Source organism: Ranitomeya imitator, chromosome 5, assembly GCF_032444005.1.
Source record: "Ranitomeya imitator isolate aRanImi1 chromosome 5, aRanImi1.pri, whole genome shotgun sequence".
In the NCBI taxonomy this organism is placed as follows: domain Eukaryota; kingdom Metazoa; phylum Chordata; class Amphibia; order Anura; family Dendrobatidae; genus Ranitomeya; species Ranitomeya imitator.
In genome coordinates this window covers 395,874,957-395,902,420 of record NC_091286.1, presented here as the reverse complement: position 1 = coordinate 395,902,420, position 27,464 = coordinate 395,874,957, and the positions used below count along the sequence as shown (strand labels likewise).

The 27,464-nt window shown below is 39.8% G+C and overlaps 1 protein-coding gene across 3 annotated transcripts in view; it reads left to right on the top strand.

The window, feature by feature from the left end:
* The window catches only part of MYOM2 (myomesin 2), a 253,595-nt gene extending 228,178 nt beyond the window's left edge, over positions 1-25,417 (top strand). For 2 of the 3 annotated variants that reach the window (XM_069726901.1, XM_069726900.1), the window contains 5 exons: positions 8,788-8,951; positions 9,111-9,147; positions 9,233-9,255; positions 18,723-18,778; positions 23,830-25,417. In XM_069726901.1, coding sequence (XP_069583002.1) covers positions 8,788-8,951; positions 9,111-9,147; positions 9,233-9,255; positions 18,723-18,778; positions 23,830-24,210 — 661 coding nt within the window. In that variant the 3' untranslated portion in view covers positions 24,211-25,417. The remainder of the gene's footprint in view (positions 1-8,787; positions 8,952-9,110; positions 9,148-9,232; positions 9,256-18,722; positions 18,779-23,829) is intronic. The other variant, XR_011312429.1, reaches the window with a different exon arrangement.
* Positions 25,418-27,464: the final 2,047 nt, after the last annotated feature.

Below are 27,464 nucleotides of genomic sequence, written 5' to 3'. Positions count from 1 at the left end.
ATCACTTCACATTCTAATATATTCTAGTTTGACCTCTGAACTGCTCTTTCTGCTTTTAGAAATTGAGTTGCTGCCACATGTTTGTCTGATTGGTTATTTAATAATAATCTTTATTTTTATATAGCGCTAACATATTCCGCAGCCCTTTACAGTTTTGCACACATTATCATCGCTGTCCCCGATGGGGCTCACAATCTAGAATCCCCCTATCAGTATGTCTTTGGAATGTGGGAGGAAACCAGAGTGCCCGGAGGAAACCCACACAAACACGGAGAGAACATACAAACTCTTTGCAGATGTTGTCCTGGGTGGGATTAGAACCCAGGACTCCAGCGCTGCAAGGCTGCTGTGCTATCCACTGCGCCACCATGCTGCCCTGTCTGTGTACATGAGTACTTTAGAATGTAGTCACTGAATATACACCATAATATATACAAAATTACAATGAAATTGAAATAGTGATAGAGGCATAGTATATTGGATACTTAACCTAAAGTGATTAAATTAGCAATTTAAACAGTTTTAACAGTTTCTACTTTGATAAAAAGCTTAAAGTGGTTGTCTCATCTTTTTAAAACAAGGTATCTCTTAGCAGGTTTTTGCTACCATCTGAAAGCAGCATGATGTATGTACAGAGACCCTGATTCATCACTTTCTGGTCCCCTTGTTGTAGTTTGATAAAAACTGGTTTATAACAACCAGTTCTCTGAATGCTGAGCTCTGTACAACCCCACTCACATCATAAATTAACTTTTTTGTGTTTACTGGGCATTGGCAGTAAGCTGTCAATCAGTGTTGGGTTATACATAACTCATGAATATGAATACAAAGGACTGCATGGCAGCAGGTTTATTAGTCCTGCAGTGATCATCTCCTGGAGTTATTTTTATCAAAACTCCAGCAAATAGCCTAGGAAGTGACATATCACTGGAATCAGTGTTTCTGTCTCTATATTATGCTATTCTCAGATCAGTTGCCAAATACTTGGGGACATATTCCCTTTACTTGCGTAAACTTGGAAAATGCCTGTTAAAACAAGAAACTTGCAGGAAAAGGATGAAGATTCTGCCCATAGAAGGGCAGAAATGGTTCAGATAATAGCGCGAGTGCAGGGTGCAGGCGCAGGATTACGGTGCCACAACTGCACGTCACAGGCCAGTGTGACATGCATGGGAGGGAGGTGGTATGATAATAAAGAGAGGGGGCAGAGATTCCTTTCAGGCACCTCACACCCTGGGGCCCGGAGGAAATCAGTACCATAAAACACTACTAAAACTCAATTTCTCAGCAATTAGATGGCAGCTAGAGGCATACAGGTAAGACTATTTTATCCATTCTGCTACCTGTATGCCCATAATACAGGGGGGGGTGACAGATTCCCTTTAACGCAGCAAAAACTCACACCTGCGTTTTTTGTTGCATTTTTTGCTGCATTTTTGCACTTACCCATTGTTTCCTATGGGTAAAAAAATGCTGTAAATTCGCACAAAAACGCTGAAAGTTTTCAAAAACACAACAGTTTTCCAAATTAGTCAGGAAAATAAAACCCATGTGTGCGCATGACATTTCCGAAATCTCATAGACTTTGCTGGTACTGTAAAACGCAGCTTAAAATAATTTGCATTAACCCCTTCATGACCTTGGGATTTTTCATTTTTCCGAGTTCGTTTTTCACTCCCCTCCTTCCCAGAGCCATAACTTTTTTATTTTTCCGTGAATTTGGCCATGTGAGGGCTTATTTTTTGCGGGACGAGTTGTACTTTTGAACCACATCATTGGTTTTAGCATGTCGTGTACTAGAAAACGGGAAAAAAATTCCAAGTGCGGTGAAATTGCAAAAAAAGTGCAATCCCACACTTGTTTTTTGTTTGGCTTTTTTGCTAGGTTCACTAAATGCTAAAACTGACCTGCCATTATGATTCTCTAAGTGGTGAAAAAAAATTCCAAACTTTGCTAAAAAAAAAAAAAAATTGCGCCATTTTACGATACTCGTAGCGTCTCTATTTTTCGTGATCTGGGGTCGGTTGAGGGCTTATTTTTTGCGTGCCGAGATGACGTTTTTAATGATAGCATTTTGGTGCAGATACGTTCTTTTGATTGCCCGTTATTGCATTTTAATGCAATGTCGCGGCAACCTAAAAAACGTAATTCTGGCGTTTCAAATTTTTTCTCGCTACGCCGTTTAGCGATCAGGTTAATGCTTTTTTTTAATTGATAGATCGGGCGATTCTGAGCGCGGCGATACCAATTATGTGTAGATTTGATTTTTTTTATTGATTTATTTTGATTGGGGCGAAAGGGGGGTGATTTAAACTTTTATATTTTTTTTATTTTTTTCACATTTTTTTTTACTTTTTTTTTTTACTTTTGCCATGCTTCAATAGCCTCCATGGGAGGCTAGAAGCAGGCACAACGCGATCGGCTCTGCTACATAGCAGCGATCTGCTGATCGCTGCTATGTAGCAGAAATGCAGGTGTGCTGTGAGCGCCGACCACAGGGTGGCGCTCACAGCCACCGGTCATCAGTAACCATAGAGGTCTCAAGGACCTCTATGGTTACAATGGAGACGCATCGCCGACCCCCGATCATGTGAAGGGGGTCGGCGATGACGTCATTTCCGGCCGCCCGGCCGGATGCGGTAGTTAAATGCCGCTGTCTGCGATTGACAGCGGCATTTAACTAGTTAATAGGTGCGGGCAGATCGCGATTCTGCCCGCACCTATTGCGGGCACATGTCAGCTGTTCAAAACAGCTGACATGTCCTGGCTTTGATGCGGGCTCACCGCTGGAGCCCGCATCAAAGCAGGGGATCTGACCTCGGACGTACTATCCCGTCCGAGGTCAGATAGGGGTTAAAAAACCAGCAAAAACGCCACATGTGAACATAGCCTTGCTGCGTTTCTCTAGTGCTGCGGAGACAAAGCTTTCTCTGCTTTCAGCTTGGGAGAGCACAAAGTTGGGCTCAGCGGCTCCAGAATTCTGCTAGTCCAAAAGTGCCAATAATCTGGAAGCCTCACAAATATTGCTGTAATCGGTACATGTTTGTCCTGCAGTTTTGTACATTAGCGTGACAGCTCAGGTTATTAACCTGTTACTTATTGGATTACGTGCAACATATTTTAATGTTGGTTATTTCATTAGAATAATAAATAAATCATCTGCTTACACGATAACGTAGGCCTTTCCTTTCCCGAATACCCCGGTTATTTCTTGAAGCCTTAGTTGTGCTAGGTTCACTAATTTACAAGAGTTTGTGTTTTCTCATCTCACAAAATGATGATAGGTTCAGATCATCTCTTTCAAAGTCTGCCATTATGGCACTGCTGAACGCTGAACACAGCACTGCCAATTAGGGAGGAAATGACTGCAGGGGCGAGATTTTGTTTTCAAGCAGCAATTTTATGTTTTTGCCGATTAACTCTGTCGATGCCGGAATGATGAAATCATTTCGTGGGCCCTTCAGCTTTAGTTATATAATTAACGTTATATCATTTATCATTATTAAAAGTTTCAATTATTTGCAAATGTACATGAATTGTTCTCCATTGCAATACAAAGGATATTATAATGTAAGTAACTGGACTAGCAGAAGGTACAATTTCATATTTCATGAATAAGGTGCAAACACAAGCAGAAGTGTAATAAACCAATGTTTCGACCTTTTACATTCTGGAAGCAAAAAGTTTCCTGAAGCCTATAGATTCCTTTGGGGTCTTTTTTTTATGGAAATGTATGCACTTTTTTTTTCTCTCAAAAACGTCTTTTTAAATTGAGTTCTGAGATTTTTCAACAGTTAGTCTTCCGTAGCTTGCATGTTTTCACATACATTTCAAGCTGCTCAGTCCTTTTCAGTGAGAAATGCAACAGATGAGTCCTCTGATGGCTTGGTCTTGTAAGCTATCTCACCGCTCACCTGAATGGAAATTTACAGTTACAGCCAAATAACGTAAATGTAAATCAAAACAGTTGTCAGCTTTATAAGCTTGCGGGAGAGAAGAGGGGGTACACGAGGGGGTACACACTAGAGTTCACACTGTGTAGCATACAATGTAAGAGAATACATTCAGGAAAAACAGTAGCCATAGGCAGTTGTTAAAAATGATCACGTCTACATATGGGTGACTAGGAAGACATTGGCAAGAAGTGTATTTCAGAATGTAGGTAATGTAGGATGTAGGTAAAAGAGTAGTTTAAGCTCAAACTGAACATTGACTAGTTATATTTGATTAATTATTGTATAGCTGTTCAGCTACAAGTCCTATGGTCGCACTGACTGCTTAAAGATACGTAATAGAGATGATCAAATTGATTTGATGCATATAAAATGCAAATACATTTTTACTAGAATCACAGGTACCTGCAAATTCAAACAATTTATGATTTGATTTGCTTGAATTGCTAAAACAACACTTGCTGCCTTTTTATACATCGCAGAAGATGGGAAAAGTCCAAAAAGGCTAACATTACCTTAGGATTGTGCATAATTCCTTACATCTATTATACCACATGATATAGTGCAGCCAATCATGAGAGACTTTTGTAGCCTGTATAAAAGCCCAAGTAGGTAATGCAGTCGATTTTAAGAGTAGTTCAGAGCTCACAGCTTATCAATAAATTTTGGAAGAGAGAGCCCTAAATCATTGGACAAATACTCCAGACAGTACTGTGTTGTATAACTGCAGCACTAAAAAAGATAAGTGTAGTAGTTTGTGAATAATACAGATATTCAATTGATGGGAGCAATGAGAGACTGCAGTGGTGCCAGCACCAGTAGTACTAAGCTCACTTTAATTGACCAGTAAGATGGTGTAGCTTGCATTTGACTTACTGCATTTAAATTACAATAACACATATTTTCTTCAAGTGTTTATTTCTGCTAATTTTAATGATAATGAAAACTCAAAAGTCATTTTCTCAGTAAATTAGAATACTTTATAACACCAGATTGAAAAAATGATTTTAAAATCTGAAATGTTGGCCTACTGAAATGTATGTTCAGTAAATGCACTCAATACTTGGTTGGTATTCACAATCAGTGATGGTTTCGGGAGCCATGTCATCTGCTGGTGTAGGTCCACTGTGTTTTATAAAGCCCTAAGTCAGCACAGCCGTCTACCAGAAAATTTTAGAGCACTTCATGCTTCCCTCTGCCAACAAGCCTTCACTCTCAAACCATCTCCATTGGGTTCATGTCAGGTGACTGTGGAGGCCAGGTCATCTGGCGTAGCACCCCATCACTCTCCTTCTTGGTCAAATAGCCCTTACACAGCCTGGAGATGTGTTTGGGGTCATAGTCCTGTTGAAAAATAAATGATGATCCAACTAAACACAAATTGGATGGAATAGCATGCCGCTGCAAGATGCTGTGGTAGCCATGCTGATTCAGTATGCCTTCAATTTTGAATAAATCCCCAACAGTGTCACCAGCAAAGCACCCCCACACCATCACACCTCCTCCTCCATGCTTCACGGTGGGAACCAGGCATGTAGAGTCCATCTGTTAACCTTTTTTGCGTCGCACAAAGACACCAAAGCACAGATTTCCACTGGTCTAATGTCCATTCCTTCTGTTCTTTAGCCCAAACAAGTCTCTTCTGCTTGTTGCCTGTCCTTAGCAGTGGTTTCCTAGCAGCTATTTTACCATGAAGGCCTGCTGCACAAAGCCTCCTCTTAACAGTTGTTGTAGAGATGTGTCTGCTGCTAGAACTCTGTGTGGCATTGACCTGGTCTCTAATCTGAGCTGCTGTTAACCTGCGATTTCTGAGGCTGGTGACTCGGATAAACTTATCCTCAGAAGCAGAAGTGACTCTTGGTCTTCCATTCCTGGGGCGGTCCTCATGTGAGCCAGTTTCTTTGTAGCGCTTGATGGTTTTTGCCACTGCACTTGGTGACACTTTCAAAGTTTTCCCAATGTTTCAGACTGACAGACCTTCATTTCTTAAAGTAATGATGGCCACTCGTTTTTCTTTACTTAGCTGCTTTTTTTCTTGCCATAATACAAATTCTAACAGTCTATTCAGTAGGACTGTAGGACTATCAGCTGTGTATCCACCAGACTTCTGCACAACACAACTAATGGTCCCAACCCCATTTATAAGGCAAGAAATCCCACTTATTAAACCTGACAGGGCACACCTATGAAGAGAAAACCATTCCCGGTGACTACCTCTTGAAGCTCATCAAGAGAATGCCAAGAGTGTGCAAAGCAGTCATCAAAGCAAAAGGTGGCTACTTTGAAGAACCTAGAATATAAGACATAATTTCAGTTGTTTCACACTTTTTTGTTAAGTACATAATTCCACATGTGTTAATTCATAGTTTTGATGCCTTCAGTGTGAATTTACAATTTTCATAGTCAGAAAAATCTTTAAATGAGAAGGTGTGTCCAAACTTTTGCTCTGTACAGTGTATACAGTATATGTATATGATAGGTGCTACCTCATATGCTTTGCAATGGCAGTCTGGTTGTTGAGACCCCAACAACTGCTCCAATAGCCCCTCTGAAACGTGATTGAGGGCTCAATAGAAAGTCTCTCATGCTATTCACAAAATAGAGAATAGACTGTTAGATTTTCCACTGAGCCCACACATTGCTTTGTGCGCATGCACCAGGCAGAAGTTCAGTGCTCAAGAACTGATCACCCAGTGATCTGTTGCATGTTAGGTAGTAGCTAGAATTTAAAAATCTACTTTTTAGAGCAGTGAAGTCACTATTTATAGAGGAGCTGCTTTTAATTCGTCTGCAGTAGTCAGTAATAGAAATATCAAATCGAGTCACTGTGGTTTGAATTTGAGTTAAAGGGAACCTGTCACCCCCAAAATCACGAGTGAGGTAAGCCGATCGGCATCAGGGGCTTATCTACAGCATTTTGGAATGCTGTAGATAAGCCCCCGATGTTTCCTAAAAGATGAGAAAAAGACTTTAGATTATACTCACCCAGGGGCGTTCCTGCTGTTGGTCCGGGTCCGGCGCCTCCCGGTCTTCACACTGTGGCTCCAGCGCAGGCATACTTTGTCTGCCCTGTTGAGGGTAGAGCAAAGTACTACAGTGCGCAGGTGCTGGGCCTTTCTGACCTTTCCCGGCGCCTGCGCACTGCAGTACTTTGCTCTGCCCTCAAGAGGGCAGACAAAGTACGCCTGCACTGGAGCCACAGCGTGAAGACCAGAAGAGGATGTCATCTGATGAAGATGGGAGGCGCCGGACCCGGACCATCATCGGGAACGCCCCTGTGTGAGTATAATCTAACGTCTTTTTCTCATCTTTTAGGATACATCGGGGGCTTATCTACAGCATTCCAGAATGCTGTAGATAAGCCCCTGATGCCGATGGGCTTACCTCACTCGCGATTTTGGGGGTGACAGGTTCCCTTTAAGTCCCAGCAAAATCGAACAATTTGTGAATCATTTTGGAAGGAAGAAAATGCCCAGAACCATATTACACATTGCTGACTCCTCTAGCAGGCAGAAAGCTGGCTCATGATGCTTTTCCATAATGTCTTGTAGCTATCATATCACATCATCGAGTACATCCAATCAAGTGGAACTCTGACAACCACTATAAAAGATAAAGGCTAGCCAAGCAGCTTAACTTTACCATTTTACAGCTTAAAGATAGAGAGAGGTCAGAGCGTGCACTTCATTACAAATAAGGATTATTATTAATAATATACATTACACATAGGGATAGAAAGAGCCTAAGGTTGCCTGTGTTGTACTACTGCAGTGCTGAAGCACATTAAAAATGGGAGTCGTAGTGTTAGCCTGTGAATAATATTCCAAAGATTCAAGTGATAAGGAGTTATTGTACCTGCATAGTCATTGTAACTGTGAATTGATTAATGTGTAACAAACTACAGTAACATTACCTTAATAGCATTTCCTAATTTTAGTACTAAAGAAAAATCTTGAAACCAAGACTTGTGTGCAACCGAACGTTATTTCTATGTTTGTCAGATGGATAAGTCATAATTATTTTTTATTTAAAAGACAAAAGTTAAATTTTCTTACTGTAAAAATGTATATGGAATTTTCTAGCTCACACAGTGTGCATGTTGTAAAAAAATATATTTTTTGCTCCTTTGTTATAATAGTCCAATAATAGACATATGCATGCCACCCGAATACTGCTGTAGGTTACCACCAGTTATCATTCATTTTCAACTAACAAGGTCACTCAGACTTTACAAAAGCTGTGTTTGCCATAAGGAGCTCAAAAGGGATACAATATAGTCCTAAGAGACAGTCTTATACACATCTTTTAGGGCAATTAGAGACTTTGTAGTACTGAGATTTGTGGCAAACTTATTCACTGTAAATCAAATTATTTGGGAAAAGTCAGAAAAGCTGTCAAATTCGAAATTTCTAAAGCTTCACTCATCTTCAGTCAGTAACTATGCATAGCTCGCAGACTACTTCACAAATGACTTCTGCCATCAGGTCGGTGAAGAGTATGTATCTTTGCATTCATCATTTCATGTTAAAAATACAGTATGAATAGTAGTCGGAGAAATGATTCAGAAATACATAAAAGTTTAGTTGTCCTTTATGTATTCTTCACCTCCGTCCTTTCTTTATGCTGTTTTTATGTCTTTTTATTGGGAAACATTTTTTTTTGCTTTCAATTTTTACTAATTCATGTTTACTACTTTAAGTTTACAAGACTTTAATTTCAACATTTATAATATTTTTGAAACAAACTTTTTGAAAGCTTTAATCTTTGAATGCGTACCAGTAAAATAAAATAAAAAAAATCTCATAATTTTGTATATTTTCTTTGTATACAAAAGGGAGACAAAGGTTTCTTCAAGTGAAAAGATGAGAATTGGAGGCACAGATGAATTTGCTTGGTTGCAGATTTGTGAACCCACAGAAAAGGACAAAGGAAAATATACATTTGAGATATTTGATGCCAAAACTTCCCATAAAAGAACTGTTGATTTGTCAGGACAAGGTAACACTTATAAATCTGAGGCATTTTAAAAGACTGATTGATTTTATCAGCTCTCCGAGAACAAATTCGTTTATGAGCTGATATTTTAACCTTTTTAGTCTTGAGAAGTTCCAGTGTTGTTATGGAAACTGAATGACACATCTTCTTTTTTAATTTCAGCTTTTGATGAAGCCTTTGCAGAATTCCAGAGACTAAAGTAAGTTTGAAGTTCATTATTGTGTATGCAAAATAAGATGCATAAAATATTATATTAAACAATTACTTTTCTTTTCCTCCCACAGGGCTGCAGCCTTTGCTGAAAAGAGTAAGTATTTATAAAAAATGAATAAAAGCTCTTTGCAGTAGAATGCTTGCATACACAATTCCCACAGTGTGAGCATATAGATAGTTTAAAATGGATGTCTGGTTTGGGCAAAGCTTCTTTGTTAGGTGGATCAAGGAGAATAGCTTGAAACTTTTAACTGTACCTCAAAAATAATTTTGTATTCATTTATTGGACGCCAATGTCATCGAGATCTACGCTTTCTGCTGATATTACCGGTATGGTAGGATGAATGTGGGAAATTTGTGGATCCTGAAAATAAATAGAGACTGTCAAATAAAAGGATACAAAAACCAATTCACTTAAACAACAACTCTCCCAAAACTCTTTTCGGAGCTGTAGATTTTGCTTGGGACCGGAGTCAAAAAGTGTTGGAAAACTACTGCAAAAAGTGAAGATAATACACAACAATGTAAAAAAGATGATGCTATCCATATGTTAAGCTTTTATTTCTTCTTTAAAAATCTTCAGAGTTTGGAAACCATGAAGCAGTTAAATGAAGTAGCATTTTCATTCAGTTGGCTTCTGTTAGATAGCTGCTCCTCAGTTACAGTTAAAATCACAGAAAACATATCAGAAAAAATATGGGAAAACTGCCTCTGAATCTGTTATAACTACCATTTTTTTCTAAAGCAGTTTTGTCTCAGAAAACCTTGGTGTGTGTGCCAGCATCTTAAAGATTTGTGTGCACATTACCTGAGGGTATGTACACACAATGTCTTTTTCAGATGGATTCTGCCTGTATCTTGCCTGAAAAAACATCACAAGAACACCACAAAAAGTGGACATGATGCACAGGAATGTAAAAATGACATTGCTGTGCACATGTCAAGTATTTTGTTATTTCTTTCAACCACTCCCAAAACCGAGAAGTGGTCAAACATTTTTAGCAAGGTCATTCTTCTGGATCTGAAAAAGCTTGTTAGCTAAAGATTAGATCACAGAAAAAAAAGATGTTGGCGTCTAAACAGTTGTACATACATGCTAGCCACCTTAGGGAGAGACCCAAGTTGGGCTAAATGTAGCGGGACGAAAGAGACTCTTTCGTCCCGCTACATTTAGCCCAACTTGGGTCTCTCCCTAAGGTGGCTAGCATGTATGTATCGCTTGCTCACCGAGCCCCACTCCATACAGCCAACCAATTCCAGCCCTGTGCTGATGAGGGCCTAAAGCCCGAAACACGTGTCCACAGGTAGGAATTGGTTGGCTGTGTAAATTTAGAAACTAATCCGCAGCATTGCACGCTTGGCGGTTCCAAGCGCTGTGGATTAGACAGGGGTGGAAAGAGATGATTTGCATAGCTCCGTCTACTGCAAAGGATTCTGGGTAAACCTGCTATTCTTTGTATTATGCTGCTTGCAAGTACTTTCCGTTTCAGGAAAGCATCCACTATGTATAAACAGTTGTAAGAATTATGGGAAAACTGTCAGTGAATTCTTTTCAGAAAAAAGACCACTCTTTCATGAAGTGGCTTCACCTAGGAAAATCTTGGTGGGTGTGTTGGCATCTTAATTACTAAGGTTATGTACACAGAGATTCTTTTTACTGAGTATTTGGAGTTGAAACCGAGCAGAAACCAAATGCTTTTGAGTAGGGTTTGTAGATTTTCTGCTAAGGTTTGTTCAAAAACTCTTTAAATAACTCAGTGTTCCCAAACCCTCATGGCATGTGCACCATTTTTTTTTTAAATGCACTTTAAAAATGTTAAAAAGATTGAACATATTATTATTATTATTTATATAGCACCATTAATTCCATGGTGCTGTACATGAAAAGGGGTTACACACAAAGTTATAGCTATCGTTTACAGTAAACAAATTTACGATGACAGACTGGTACAGAGGAGAGAGGACCCTGTCCTTGTGGACTAACATTCTACGGGATAATGGGGAAGAGACAGAAGGTCAGGGGTGCAGCAGCTCCAGTGGTGGCGAGGCGGCAGCTCGGGTGGTGGTGAGGCAGCAGAATGGTTATTGCAGGCTGTAAGCTTTCCGGAAGAGATGGGTTTTCAGGTTCCATCTGAAGGATCCAAGGGTGGTGGATAATCAGATGTGTTGAGGCGTGGAATTCCAGAGCATGAGGGATATTCGGGAAAAATCTTGGAGGCGGTTGTGTGAGGAACAAATAAGTGTGGAGGAGAGTAGGAGGTCTTGCGGTGATCGAAGATTACGTGAGGGAAGATATTGGGAGATTAGTTCAGAGATATAGGGAGGGAACAGGTTGTGGATGGCTTTGTAGGTCACTATTAGTAGTTTGAACTGGATTTCTTGGGGAATTGAGAGCCAGTGGAGGGATTTGCATAGGGGAGAAATGGGAGTAGTGAGGAGAGAGGTGGATTAGCTGGGCAGCAGAGTTGAGGACAGACTGGAGTGGTGCAAGAGAGGTAGCGGGGAGGCCACAGAGGAGGGTGTTGCAGTAATCGAGGCGGGAGATGATGAGGGCATGCACAAGAGTATTAGTAGATTGAGGGCTGAGGAAGGGATGGATTCTGGAAATATTTTTGAGTTGGAGGCAACGGGAGGTGGCAAGAGTTTGGATGTGCGGTTTGTAGGACAGGGCAGAATTGAGAGTTACTCCGAGGCAGCGGATTTCAGGTGAGGGAGAGATCGTGATGCCATTTACCATAATAGATGGTAAAAGTGAGCTGACCATTGTTTAGGCAGATTTTGTTTTGTGCAACTTATTTTTAGTGTTTTACAAATATTAAGATTTTCCTTTTTGTGACCATCTTGAGTTGTTCCTGAATGTTGCCTGGTAAAGATGTAGCAATTTTCAACTCCTTCACAACATATGACGTTAATGTACGTCATGTATCTCTGACTTGGATGCAGGCTTGCACGTGAAGCGCATATTTCTCAAATGATGCCTGATTTAAACAGCCATCAAGTGTCTTTAAAAGCTAAAGGCAGAGCTCAGGCCATAACTGTTAATCTGTTAAGTGCCACAGTCAATCTCTGACATTTAACACACGCCGGGAGGGAGATGCGTCATTCCATGCACTCATCGGCACATTCATGATGTGATCGCATGGTGCCGATGTGTTGCCATGACAGCTAGAGGTCTGCTGAAGATCTCTGTGCTTGTCATGATGATTATCCTGTCAAAGGCAGCCTATAGCTGACGTTTATGGAAGATCATGACTTTATATATAGTAGTGCTGAAGCCCTGCTATGTCTAGTACATGCAATCAGATCATAGCAGCTTCAAGTCCCTTAAGAGGACTATTAAATTCAGTAAAAAGTTAAAAACATTTTTTGAAAAGCCCCCCCCCGCAAAATTTCAATCTCTCCTCTTTTGCCCCATTAAAAATAAAGTAATTAAAAAATACACATATATGGTATCCCTGTGTTTGTAGAAGTCTGATCTATTAAAATATAAAATAAACTAATCTGATTAGTAAACAGCATAGCAAGAAAAAAAAATCAAAATCAAAACGCCAGAATTGCATTCTTTTGGAGACCGCAGCTTTGCAATAAAATGTAATAAAAGGCGATCACAACATTGTATCTACCCCAAAATAGTATCAGTTGAAATGTCTTCTCAGGGCACAAAAAAAGCCATCATGCAGCACTAGATCCCAAAAATTGAAAGCGTTACAGGTATTGGAAAATGGCGATACAAGTAAAAATTTTGTTTTTACAAATTTCCAAATTTTTTCACCACTGAAATAAAAAAAAACTTTGCATGTTTGGTTTCTGCTTAATCATACTGACCTGGTGAATCATATTGCCTGGTCAGTTTTACCATATAGTGAACATGGTAAATAAAACTCCCCTCAAATATTGTGAAGTTGCACTGTTTTGCAATTTTAACACACTTAGTATTTCCCCCTTTTTTCAATGCATCAAATGATAAAATGGATGGTGTCGTTCAATAGTACAACTCGTTCCGTAAAACAAGCCCTCATATGGCTATGTGAACAGAAAAATAAAAAGCTCTGGGAAGAAGGAGAAGGAAAAATGAAAAGAAAAAAGAAAAAATGCCTGGGGAAGGGGTTAAATGAACAATTGGGTACTATGAACATTGCTTTACATTGATCATCAATATGCAAAGTGTGTAGCAAGAAATTCCCATTAAAAAGTAAAGGTGCACCATAAAAGACAATTTAGATTTTTTTACAACAGTAGCCTCAAAGTTTTATGTGATTATGGAATTTTATTGAAAAAATCTGACACGGTTAATGTAGCCACTCACAATAAAATATCAGTAAACTCCAAAGGCCTTCCGTTTAACCCCTTTCTGCCATTAGACGTACTATTGCGTCCATGTGGGGTGGGCTTTACTTCCCAAGGACGCAATAGTACGTCATATGCGATCGGCAGCGCTCACGGGGGGAGCGCCGCCGATCGCGGCCGGGTGTCAGCTGTTTATCGCAGCTGACATCCGGCACTATGTGCCAGGAGCGGTCACGGACCGCCCCCGGCACATTAACCCCCGGCACACCGCGATCAAAGATGATCGCGATGTGCCGGCGGTGCAGGGAAGCACCGCGCAGAGAGGGGGCTCCCTGCGGGCTTCCCTGAGCCCCCCGCAGCAACGCGATGTGATCGCGTTGCTGCGAGGGTCTCACCTCCCTCCCTGCTCCCTCCAGCCCCGGATCCAAGATGGCCGCGGATCCGGGTCCTGCAGGGAGGGAGAAGGCTTCACAGAGCCTGCTTAGAGCAGGCACTGTGAAGGCTGCAGCGCTGCATGTCAGATCAGTGATCTGACAGAGTGCTATGCAAACTGTCAGATCACTGATCTGTGATGTCCCCCCCTGGGACAAAGTAAAAAAGTAAAAAAAAAAAATTTCAAATGTGTAAAAAAAAATAAAAAAAAATATTCCAAAATAATGAAAAAAAAAAAAAAATATTATTCCCATAAATACATTTCTTTATCTAAATAAAAAAAAAAACAATAAAAGTACACATATTTAGTATTGCCGCGTCCGTAACGGCCCGACCTATAAAACTGGCCCACTAGTTAACCCCTTCAGTAAACACCGTAAGAAAAAAAAAAAAAAAACGAGGCAAAAAACAACGCTTTATTATCATACCGCCGAACAAAAAGTGGAATAACACGCGATCAAAAAGACAGATATAACTAACCATGGTACCGCTGAAAGCGTCATATTGTCCCGCAAAAAACTAGCCGCCATACAGCATCATCAGCAAAAAAATAAAAAAGTTATAGTCCTGAGAATAAAGCGATGCAAAAATAATTATTTTTTCTATAAAATAGTTTTTATCGTATAAAAGCGCCAAAACATAAAAAAATGATATAAATGAGGTGTCGCTGTAATCGTACTGACCCGAAGAATAAAACTGCTTCATCAATTTTACCAAACGCGGAACGGTATAAACGCCTCCCCCAAAAGAAATTCATGAATAGCTGGTTTTTGGTCATTCTGCCTCACAAAAATCGGAATAAAAAGCGATCAAAAAATGTCACGTGCCCGAAAATGTTACCAATAAAAACATCAACTCGTCCCACAAAAAACAAGACCTCACATGACTCTGTGGACCAAAATATAGAAAAATTATAGCTCTCAAAATGTGGTAACGCAAAAAATATTTTTTGCAATAAAAAGCGTCTTTCAGTGTGTGACGGCTGCCAATCATAAAAATCCGCTAAAAAACCCGCTATAAAAGTAAATCAAACCCCCCTTCATCACCGCCTTAGTTAGGGAAAAATTAAAAAAATGTATTTATTTCCATTTTCCCATTAGGGCTAGGGTTAGAGTTAGGGCTAGGGTTAGGGCTAGGGTTAGGGCTAGGGTTAGGGCTAGGGTTAGGGTTAGGGTTAGGGCTAGGGTTAGGGCTAGGGTTAGGGTTAGGGTTAGGGCTAGGGTTAGGGTTAGGGTTAGGGCTAGGGTTAGGGCTAGGGTTAGGGCTAGGGCTAGGGCTAGGGTTAGGGTTAGGGATAGGGTTAGGGCTAGGGTTAGGGCTAGGGTTAGGATTAGGGTTAGGGCTAGGGTTAGGGCTAGGGTTAGGGTTAGGGCTAGGGTTAGGGCTAAAGTTACAGTTAGGGTTTAGATTACATTTACGGTTGGGAATAGGGTTGGGATTAGGGTTAGGGGTGTGTCAGGGTTAGAGGTGTGGTTAGGGTTACTGTTGGAATTAGGGTTAGGAGTGTGTTTGGATTAGGGTTTCAGTTATAATTGGGGGGTTTCCACTGTTTAGGCACATCAGAGGCTCTCCAAACGCGACATGGCGTCCGATCTCAATTCCAGCCAATTCTGCGTTGAAAAAGTAAAACAGTGCTTCTTCCCTTCCGAGCTCTCCCGTGTGCCCAAACAGGGGTTTACCCCAACATATGGGGTATCAGCGTACTCAGGACAAATAGGACAACAACTTTTGGGGTCCAATTTCTCCTGCTACCCTTGGGAAAATACAAAACTCGGGGCTAAAACATATTTTTTGTGGGAAAAAAAAAGATTTTTTATTTTCACGGCTCTGCGTTATAAACTGTAGTGAAACACTTGGGGGTTCAAAGTTCTCACAACACATCTAGATTAGTTCCCTGGGGGGTCTAGTTTCCAATATGGGGTCACTTGTGGGGGGTTTCTACTGTTTAGGTACATTAGGGGTTCTGCAAACGCAATGTGACGTCTGCAGACCATTCCATCTAAGTCTGCATTCCAAATGGCGCTCCTTCCCTTCCGAGCTCTGCCATGCGCTCAAACGGTGGTTTCCCCCAACATACGGGGTATCAGCGTACTCAGGACAAATTGGACAACAACTTTTGGGGTCGAATTTCTCCTCTTACCCTCGGGAAAATACAAAACTGGGGGTTAAAAAATAATTTTGGGGGGAAAGATTTTTTTTTTTAATTTTCACGGCTCTGCGTTACAAACTGTAGTGAAACACTTGGGGGTTCAAAGCTATCACAACACATCTAGATGAGTTCCTTAGGGGGTCTAGTTTCCAAAATGGTGTCACTTGTGGGAGGTTTCTACTGTTTAGGTACATTAGGGGCTCTGCAAATGCAATGTGACACCTGCAGACCATTCCATCTAAGTCCTCATTCCAAATAGAGCTCCTTCCCTTCCAAGCCCTCCCATGCGCCCAAACAGTGGTTCCCCCCCACATATGGGGTATCAGCGCACTCAGGACAAATTGGACAACAAATTGTGGGGTCGAATTTCTCCTGTTACCCTCGGGAAAATACAAAACTGGGGGCTAAAAAATAATTTTTGTGGGAAAAAATTTTTGTTTTATTTTTACGGCTCTCCATTATAAACTTCTGTGAAGCCCTTGGTGGGTCAAAGCGCTCAGCACACATCTAGATAAGTTCCTAAGGGGGTCTACTTTCCAAAATGGTGTCACTTGTGGGGGGTTTCTACTGTTTAGGTACATTAGGGGCTCTGCAAACGCAATGTGACACCTGCAGACCATTCCATCTAAGTCTGCATTCAAATGGCACTCCTTCCCTTCTGAGCCCTCCCATGTGCCCAAACAGTGGTTCCCCCCACATATGGTGTATCATCGCACTCAGGACAAATTGGGCAACAAATTTTGGGGTCCAATTTCTCCTGTTACCCTCAGGAAAATACAAAACTGGGGGCTAAAAAAATAATTTTTGTGGGAAAAAAATGTTGTTTTATTTTTACGGCTCTGCATTATAAACTTCTGTGAAGCACTTGGTGGGTCAAAGTGCTCACCACACCTCTAGATAAGTTCCTTAGGGGGTCTACTTTCCAAAATGGTGTCACTTGTGGGGGGTTTCAATGTTTAGGCACATCAGTGGCTCTTCAAACGCAACATGACGTCCCATCTCAATTCCTGTCAATTTTGCATTGAAAAGTCAAACGGCGCTCCTTCCCTTCCGAGCTCTCCCATCCGCCCAAACAGTGGTTTACCCCCACATATGGGCTATCAGCGTACTCAGGACAAATTGTACAACAACTTTTGGGGTCCAATTTCTTCTCTTACCCTTGGGAAAATAAAAAATTGGGGGCAAAAAGATAATTTTTCTGAAAAAATATGATTTTTTATTTTTACGGTTCTACATTATAAACTTCTGTGAAGCACTTGGTGGGTCAAAGTGCTCACCACACCTCTAGATAAGTTCCTTAGGGGGTCTACTTTCCAAAATGGTGTCACTTGTGGGGGGTTTCAATGTTTAGGCACATCAGTGGCTCTTCAAACGCAACATGACGTCCCATCTCAATTCCTGTCAATTTTGCATTGAAAAGTCAAACGGCGCTCCTTCCCTTCCGAGCTCTCCCATCCGCCCAAACAGTGGTTTACCCCCACATATGGGCTATCAGCGTACTCAGGACAAATTGTAAAACAACTTTTGGGGTCCAATTTCTTCTCTTACCCTTGGGAAAATAAAAAATTGGGGGCAAAAAGATAATTTTTGTGAAAAAATATGATTTTTTATTTTTACGGTTCTACATTATAAACTTCTGTGAAGCACTTGTTGGGTCAAAGTGCTCACCACACCTCTAGATAAGCTCCTTAGGGGGTCTACTTTCCAAAATGGTGTCACTTGTGGGGGGTTTCAATGTTTAGCCACATCAGGGGCTCTCCAAACGAAACATGGCGTCCCATCTCAATTCCAGTCAATTTTGCATTGAAAAGTCAAATGGCACTCCTTCGCTTCCGAGCTCTGCCATGCGCCCAAACAGTGGTTTACCCCCACATGTGGGGTATTGGCATACTCAAGACAAATTGTACAACAATGTTTGGGGTCCATTTTCTCCTGTTACCCTTGGTAAAATAAAACAAATTGGAGCTGAATTAAATTTTTTGTGAAAAAAAGTTAAATGTTCATTTTTATTTAAACATTCAAAAAATTCCTATTAAACACCTGAAGGGTTAATAAACTTTTTGAATGTGGTTTTGAGCACCTTGAGGGGTGCAGTTTTTAGAATGGTGTCACACTTGGGTATTTTCTATCATATAGACCTCTCAAAATGACTTCAAATGAGATGTGGTCCCTAAAATAAAATGGTGTTGTAGAAATGAGAAATTGCTGGTCAACTTTTAACCCTTATAACTCCCTAACAAAAAAAAATTTTGGTTCCAAAATTGTGCTGATGTAAAGTAGACATGTGGGAAATGTTACTTATTAAGTATTTTGTGTGACATATCTCTGTGATTTAATTGCATAAAAATTCAAAGTTGGAAAATTGCGAAATTTTCATAATTTTCGCCAAATTTCCGTTTTTTTCACAAATAAACGCAGGTACTATCAAATAATTTTTACCATTGTCATGAAGTACAATATGTCATGAGAAAACAATGTCAGAATCACCAGGATCCATTGAAGCGTTCCAGAGTTATAACCTCATAAAGGGACAGTGGTCAGAATTGTAAAAATTGGCCCGGTCATTAACGTGCAAACCACCCTTGGGGGTAAAGGGGTTAATAATAAATTGAAATGAATCTCTAGCTTTTATTTTTATTTCACAGCTATACTGATAAAATTTTGCTATAATGGATCTCTCCTTTTTTTTCTAGATCGCGGTAAAGTGCTTGGTGGACTGCCCGATGTGGTAACTATAATGGAGAGCAAGGTAAGAATAGCACAAAATTGTATGCAGGACTTTGTTTTATTTTTAGAGCTTATACTCCAGATAGCTGTTTTAGTTAGAAAGCTTTGGTATACTATTTTGTTAAAACTAAAAAAGGAAGTTTTAACCTACAGAGACTGTAATAAAATTAAAATTGAACTACGTAGAAATTTCAGTGATCCCATAATCATTACATAGAGGTGTGTTACTTTTTCATACAACTGTAAGGCTAGGTGCCCACGATGAGCTTGTATCGTGTTTTTATGCTGCGAATTTTCTCTGCAGCAAAAACACACCATTTTAAAGTACCAGCAAAGTGGATGGGATAAAAATCTCACGCTCACTGTGCTTCTTAATTGCGGTGTGTTTTTCCAATCCGCAGCATGTCAATTTCATTTGCAAGTATGCTGAGTTTTCTGTGCGGATTTTTCCCGTAGACTTGCATTAGATTCAGAAAATTCGCAGGTAGAAAATTGTACATGTTTTTAGTGCGTTACACAGCGTAAACGCATAAAAAATGCATGTAATCCGCACCTAAGTATGTCAGTGCAAGTTTTAAAAACAAAGCAGCTTTATTGAAAACATGACACAGCAAATAAAGACAAAAAATGCAGCATCAAACACGCGATAATAAAACATACAAAAGCGTAATGAAAAAAATGTAAGCAAACTAAGGCTATGTTCACATGTTGCATTTTTGCTGAGATTTTTGGCAGGCAAAACCTGCTCTCTAGGCAGTAAAGAAGCAGGTTTTTCTCCGTTTTTGCTGCGCTTTTCAGGATCTCAACACAGATCCACCACACATGCTTCCACCACAGAAGCATGGATAATGCAAAGTGTTAGGTCACCAATGCAAGACATACGTATGTGAAACCATAAAACATTTTGGAAAAAAGGGCAAATTGATCAAATTATTTAGTGGAAAAAGATTTTTTATGTCTGGCAAATATTGACTATTGTGTACAAAAAGTTCATGAAAAATTACACAATTACAAATATGAAAGTGGGGGAGTTGAATTGGTCAGGAACCGTTAACCTAAGCCATTGGCAGAGAATTGAGTTTGTAGGACACTGTTTGCTTTCTCACTTTGGTCAGCCCTTGAGTTGGTCAGGTATTGTTCATTTTCACACCTTGGTCAGCTAATGTTACCCATATTACTAATTTAATTAAACTGTACTAATCCTAACTGCCATTCTCATGTGAGGAGACCAAAACATTATGGGTTAAACTTGGAAAATAACAAAAATAAATGGATTTCACATACTGCTGTACCTGATTTTTTTCACTAAAAACACATCAAAACCTAATGGCTGCATGTTTTCCTGTGCTTTTGCACTTACTTATTGCTTTCTACGGGTGAAAAAATGGCGCAAAAACTAAAGAAGTAGTGACATGCTGCAGTTTTAAAAACAGCAGTTTTCCAATTCAGTCAGGAAAAAAAACAATGTGTGTGTGAGGTTTCTGAAATCTCCTAGCTTTTGCTGGTACTGTAAAACGCAGAAAAAATGCAACATGTGAACATAGCCTTGGGTGCAGAAATTCTGCAGTGTCAAAAACTCAACAAACACTAATCATGGGAACGCAACCTTAAGTTGTACAAAGCAGAACCTAAAATTGAAATATACTCTACCTCATACGTCTTCACTATAACTCACCCCATTTTCTAGTTATAATTAATATGTCAGGCTGTGGTTGGTTAGCTCAACCCATAGAAATGCGGCAAGATCAGCACATAATTAAAAAAGCTGCCTTTTTTTGCTGAATTTAAAGGGACTCTGTCACCTGAATTTGGCGGGACTGGTTTTGGGTCATATGGGCGGAGTTTTTGGGTGTTTGATTCACCCTTTCCTTACCCGCTGGCTGCATGCTGGCTGCAATATTGGATTAAAGTTCATTCTCTGTCCTCCATAGTACACGCCTGTGCAAAGCAATCTTGCCTTGTGCAGGCGTGTACTATGGAGGACAGAGAATGAACTTCAATCCAATATTGCAGCCAGCATGCAGCCAGCGGGTAAGGAAAGGGTGAATCAAACACCCGAAAACTCCACCCATATGACCCAAAACCAGTCCCGCCAAATTCAGGTGACAGGTTCCCTTTAAGGTCACAGTGATCATACATCTGTGGTCTCTCAGAAGGAAAGACCATCAAGGTTGACGTTCCAAAGTATTGCTCTGTTATTCTTGTTTCACACTAGCAACATGGCTTCTACTCATAATGAAGCTTTGACAGCTAATATGGATCATTTTTTTAAAGTAATTATGACAAATCCCATTGACTTATAACAGAGTCCATCATATTTTCAGTGGAATTTCTGTATTTTTGACAGTGCGGCTCGAGGCTGTGTGTGCCACAAAAATGTTAGCTACTCAATACCTGACCCAATAATATGAGGATCAACAAAATTTTGTAAGCTGACATGTGCACGACACATATCTATGTGACTGGCATATTATAGAAGTCTTATCCATGCACATGCATAATACTAAGCAACCCCCCTTTAATGGTAAGTGTGAGAGTGGTGGCTTAGCAGTATTTCGCACCTATGCTGCCTCCACCTTTACCATGAGGGCTTGCTGCATCCTGCAGTGCAGTAATTGTGACCAGGTTTTGGTCAGTATGGTTTCTGCCTTTTTTTTCTACATGCTTTAAAGAATAAAATAATAAAAATGACAGAACTTAGTACCGAGGCTATCGTAAGTTTAATAATGCTGTACAAAGCTCAATGTATCACTGAGTTTAATTTGGTATTTGCATCAAACATGAAGGTTAAATTAATATACTTAATTAGAAAAATGCATGGTCATTGTGAATGTGTGTGCCTGATATGAACCACACAAGGGGCACAGTAGAAAAATAATTACATAATTAAAAACAAAATTAGAAATATTGCATAAGCTAATATCTCCGATACCGATATTTTCTTATTAATTTCAATGTAAGATTGCAACGCAATAATATAAAAGTTGTTATTACAAACAGTTTCTAAAAATATAGACAAGGAATAACTATGTGCTCATGATTTCTGATGCATATTGACTTTGTATTCAAGTGCTGAAATATTCTTTACTGCCTCTAAAATTTTGCTTGGCAGGGAAATGTAACAAGGGAAGAAGCCTGTTTTATTTGAAGTATTCTGAGTCTTGCTTTTAAATTATTTTGTACAATATATTGCCTTAAGGGGATTTGTGTGAGCATACATAAAAGCTTTAAAGATACCAGCCGAGGCTTATTATACAATGTTAAGGAACATAGGACCTTTTGGTATTAACAAAGACTGAGCTAGATGGAAATGACATTAAAACAAAAAGTATGTAAAATGAAAAAACAACATGCTAAAGTACAGAGTTCTCAACCACCAACATACCTTTTATTGCATGATTCTATGCAAATAATTGCATTTTACACTTTGGTTTGACTTTGTAGTTAAATTAAATTTAAGAAAACAGGAATTAGCTTGTGCTTAAAATGCAAAGAAATGTAATACCAAATCGTGCAACAATAACAAAGTACATTGTACACTAATACAGGCAATAAATTCTAAGAAAAAATATATAGAACCTCCTTATAGTTTTTAACTATTTGCTAAGGCTAAGTTCACATTAGCATCATGGGGCTTTGCAGAGTGCTGCGTACATTCTCTGCTAAGCCCCGCCTACTTCTGCATACTTCTGCGTGCATCCTGTGTACCTATCTTTAACATTGGGTACGCAGGACATGTAGATGTATGCAGATGTATGCGGATGCGTTGTTTTGACTTGTTTTGATGTGTCTGCCAACCGCACGGGAACGCAACAAGTTGCATTTTGTGCGGATGGCGGGCGCGTCAAAATGATGCATCCACATACATCCTCATGTTAAAGATAGGTACACAGGACGCATGCAGAAGAATGGGGAAGTAGGTGGGGCTTAGCGGAGGGCATACGCAGCCCTTGCAAAGACCCAGAACACTAATGTGAACCCGGCATAAGTGGTTTGTTGTCTCAAAAAAGTCTTAAAGCGAACCTGTCACCAGGTTTGGCCAATAGAAGTTATTGCCACCGCCTTTCAGGGCTGATATACAGCATTCCATAATGCTGTGGATAAGCCCCTGGTCTGACCTGCAAGAGAAGAAAAATAACTTTTAATATACTCACCTCCTCCAGGTCCGGTCCGATGGGTGTCGCAGATCCTGGACTGGCGCCTCCCATTTTCTTGCAATGCCACCCTCCTGCTTGCTTCATGGCTCCCTGGAATCGCGCTCCTGCGCAAGCATACTTATCTGGCCTGTTGAGGGCAGAAGAAAGTACTGCATTGCGCAGGTGCCTGGAAAGGCCAGAGAGGCCCAGTGCATAAAGTGACGCTTGTCAGATTTTAAAAATTAGAATAGTAATTATGGCACTCCTGTGGATGGTGCACAAGTAGGATCCTATGCCATGTAAATCTTTTAGAAAACTTGGCACTCAGAAAAATGTTGTAAGAAGAAAATTTTATTGTGCAGGCTATCCAGAAATAAAGAAAATGTTTCAGTCAGACAGATTGCAGTGTGCCGCAGCACATGCTGCTTGCACAGAGTGTTTGTTATTGCCTGTATCTTTGTGCACACTGCAATCTGTCTGAGTGATGAAGGCCGTTATATAACCGAAACATCTTCTTATTTTTGGATTGCCTGCACACAATAAAATTATCTTTACCTGAGTGCCATGTTTTTTACAAGATTTTAAAAATGAGGCTCAGTCACTAACGTACAAAGTGGCTCTGTCCTTAAGGGGTTAATATTCCCAGCTCCTAGTTTAGTGTTAGGTTTATTATTAAGCCTGTTTGTACCATGAACTTGGCACTGAAGTTCATAGAATTAATTGCCGCTGGATTAACTCTTCTATGTAGCGACTTAAAAACATTTTCCAACTATGAAGTCTGCAGTCGTGATATTGACATCTTCAAGATAAGTAATATGCCATGCTGATTGTTAATTGCCATGTAAAATTGCTACTGTATCTGCTAAATCAATATAGCTAATGTGTGAATGTGAAAAAAGCCTGGCTAGTATATTTAATGTTGTCATTGTGTTTTTAGACTTTAAGTCTGACCTGCACAGTTTTTGGAAACCCTGATCCTGAAGTAACATGGCTGAAGAATGACAGAGATCTAGAGAAAAGTGATCATTATTCTTATTCGCTGGAACAAGGAAAGTTTGCAAGTCTCACAATTAAGGATGTTTCTTCTGAGGACTCAGGAAAATATGGCATCAACGTCAAGAACAAGTATGGTGGTGAAACAGTGGATGTCACTGTAAGTGTGTACAAATTAGGTGAAGACGTACCTGAAGTAAAACCTGGCCAGCTTCCTAAACCTACACCTTCACCTGCTCCTGCACCTGCACCTGCTAAAGCACCAGCACCTGCACCTGAAAAATCCAAATCTGCTTCTAAAGTAGGGAAGTCAGGAAGAAAGTAAAGTTGTAACCATTTAGAAAACCATAATGTGAGATATTTATGATAAAGTAGTGTAAAGTAAAAGTAGAGTTCTTGACCATTGAGTTGTTTCGCACTAGAGTGACACATCTAGGGTTGGTTTCATCTTTAGTTATCTCTACACTATTTTTCATAAATAAAACCCAATAATAAATTAAGATAATATTACCATGATTAATATGTGCTAGCCTTGCTTGGTATGCAAACCAAACCACATGTAGCGTGCCGGTTGATCAGCTGATTGGCGCCACAGCTGCATGTGTCCTGGCTGTGTCACTGTCACACGTATGGAGAGCCCAAATACACATTCTGTCCATGCATGTGCTGTAACAGTGACACAGCTGCGACACATGCAGTTGCGGCGCCGATCACCCGGCGCGCTCCATGTATTCTGGTTCCCTCATCAGCTTATTCAGTAAGCACTATAGCTTGCCGAATAAGCGGGGACCCGAACAAATTCGCTTAACTCTAGTAAAAACAGCTTTGTATTCAGTCATTTCATATCTACTACTTCCCTAAAGTATATCTGTACAATCGTGGACAAAACAAATTTCCAATTACTTTCTCAAATCATTAGCAGAAACAATTTCTAAAATGTTTAGTTAATAAAAAAGTGATAGGTTAACAATTTATTTGGCTATTGTAACATTTGTATTTTACCTTTCAATATCCAAACGGCCATGAATTTGATTTATGAACATATAACATAATGCCTTTCTAGTCTGGACAGTACTTGCTGTCCAATAAACATCGTTGGCAGGAAATAAATCCTGACCCTCTGGAGGTAGTTTAAAAAGTTTTGTGCTTTACCAATGCAGCTGGAGAAAAACAAGCATCAACTTAATTGCAATGCTGTCAGTGCGAAACTTTATAATCTTTTCCTTAGCCACCCAATGTGTATGTGGATTTAATTCAAAGGTTTAATTTATTCTTATCTGGTCTTAGTTTAATATAAAGCTATGAAAAGCAGCACACGGCTTTCATGGATTTTAGGAGAAACAAGCATAGCCCATAGCTAAGATTACCAGATGTGCTATTGTCATATCAATGAGTGCAAATATCAGATTATGTATATTTATGCATCATTGGAAATGACACGTTTCCCTGTAATGTTGGTATCATTTTGCCACATTGGAATAATCTAATTTTGTTTTCCCTGCTTTGTGCTAATAAACTCAAAAAGACACCGATGCATTTGTCTGCATTCAATCACAGCAAATCTGTGTCCGTTTTATTACACAAGTCCACTACTAATGCACCGATACACAAACTAACCGGCACTATGTCTGCGTGTGTTTATTTCATCTTGTTCTCACGAAATGATGCAAAGGGAATGCAGTGGATTTTCAGCTGTAAGAACAAAAAAAATAAGACAAGCAAAAAGCCCTACAGAGTCAGTGTTCCTGGGTCTATAATAAAAAAAAATGCTATGCTAGTTTACAAAAAATGAGGGTTTAATTTGTGTTTTAAGGACTTTTTTCCCCAGGTTGTGAACACTGCTAAAGAAAATATCTAGCAATGCCATTCCAGGACCTTCCTCCTTAATCAGGGCACTATCAAATTATAATTCTGTGAACTTTTTAGTACTTATGAGGTTTGATAATCCTGGATAAATACTTGTGTTATGTGTTTTCTTTTTATATGCAGTGGGGAAAATATGGTAAGTATTTTATACACTTCAGATTTTGAAAGTTTTTCCACCTACAAAGAAAGGAGAGGTCTGTAATTTTATCACAGGTACACATCAACTGTGAGAGACAGAATCTAAAAAAAATAAAATCAAAATCAAGAAAATCACATTGTATGATTTTGTATTGTATTTGATACAATAGAAAAACAGAGCTTAATATTTGGTACAGAAACCTTTGTTTGCAATTACAGAGGTCAAGTTCTTTACCACATTTGCACACAATGCAGCAGGGATATTGGCCAACTCCTCCATACAGTTCTTCTTCAGACCTTTCAGGTTTCGGGGCTGTCACTGGGCTACATTGAGTTTCAGCTCCCTCAAAAGAATTTCTATTGGGTTCAAGTTTGGAGACCACACCAGGACCTTGAAATGCTTCTTATGGAGCCACTCCTTAGTTTCCCTGGTTGAGTGTATTGCTCATTGTCATGCTGGAAGACCCATCCATGACCCATTTGGAATGCTCTGAAAGAAGGAGGTTGTTGGCCAAACTTTTGCGAAACATGACCTAACCCATCCTCCCTTCAATATGGTGCAGTCGTCCCAAAAATATGATGCTTCCCCCACAATTCTTCAAGGTATTTTGGGGTTTTACTCATCTATCTTCTTCCTCTAAACATGGATAGTGGAGTTGATACCGAAAAGTTCTATTTCGTCTCATCTAATCATAAGACCTTCTCCCATGCCTCTTATGGATCATCCAGATGGTCATTGGCGAACTTCAGACGGGCATGGAAATGTGCTGGCGTGAGCATTTAGGGAGATTACTACAGATTTGTTTTGTTTATTTTCTGATGTCATGCCTCAATGAATTTTTTTTTGCAGGTTCTCTAAAATAATGTTTTATCAGAGATTATTCAAATGTAAGATCTCTGGAGGCATTTAAAAGATTCAGCATGTATGTACATTTAACCCTCTCACTGCAAGCTATGTACAGTGGGGCAAAAAAGTATTTAGTCAGTCAGCAATAGTGCAAGTTCCACCACTTAAAAAGATGAGAGGCGTCTGTAATTTACATCATAGGTAGACCTCAACTATGGGAGACAAACTGAGAAAAAAAAATCCAGAAAATCACATTGTCTGTTTTTTTATCATTTTATTTGCATATTATGGTGGAAAATAAGTATTTGGTCAGAAACAAACAATCAAGATTTCTGGCTCTCACAGACCTGTAACTTCTTCTTTAAGAGTCTCCTCTTTCCTCCACTCATTACCTGTAGTAATGGCACCTGTTTAAACTTGTTATCAGTATAAAAAGACACCTGTGCACACCCTCAAACAGTCTGACTCCAAACTCCACTATGGTGAAGACCAAAGAGCTGTCAAAGGACACCAGAAACAAAATTGTAGCCCTGCACCAGGCTGGGAAGACTGAATCTGCAATAGCCAACCAGCTTGGAGTGAAGAAATCAACAGTGGGAGCAATAATTAGAAAATGGAAGACATACAAGACCACTGATAATCTCCCTCGATCTGGGGCTCCACGCAAAATCCCACCCCGTGGGGTCAGAATGATCACAAGAACGGTGAGCAAAAATCCCAGAACCACG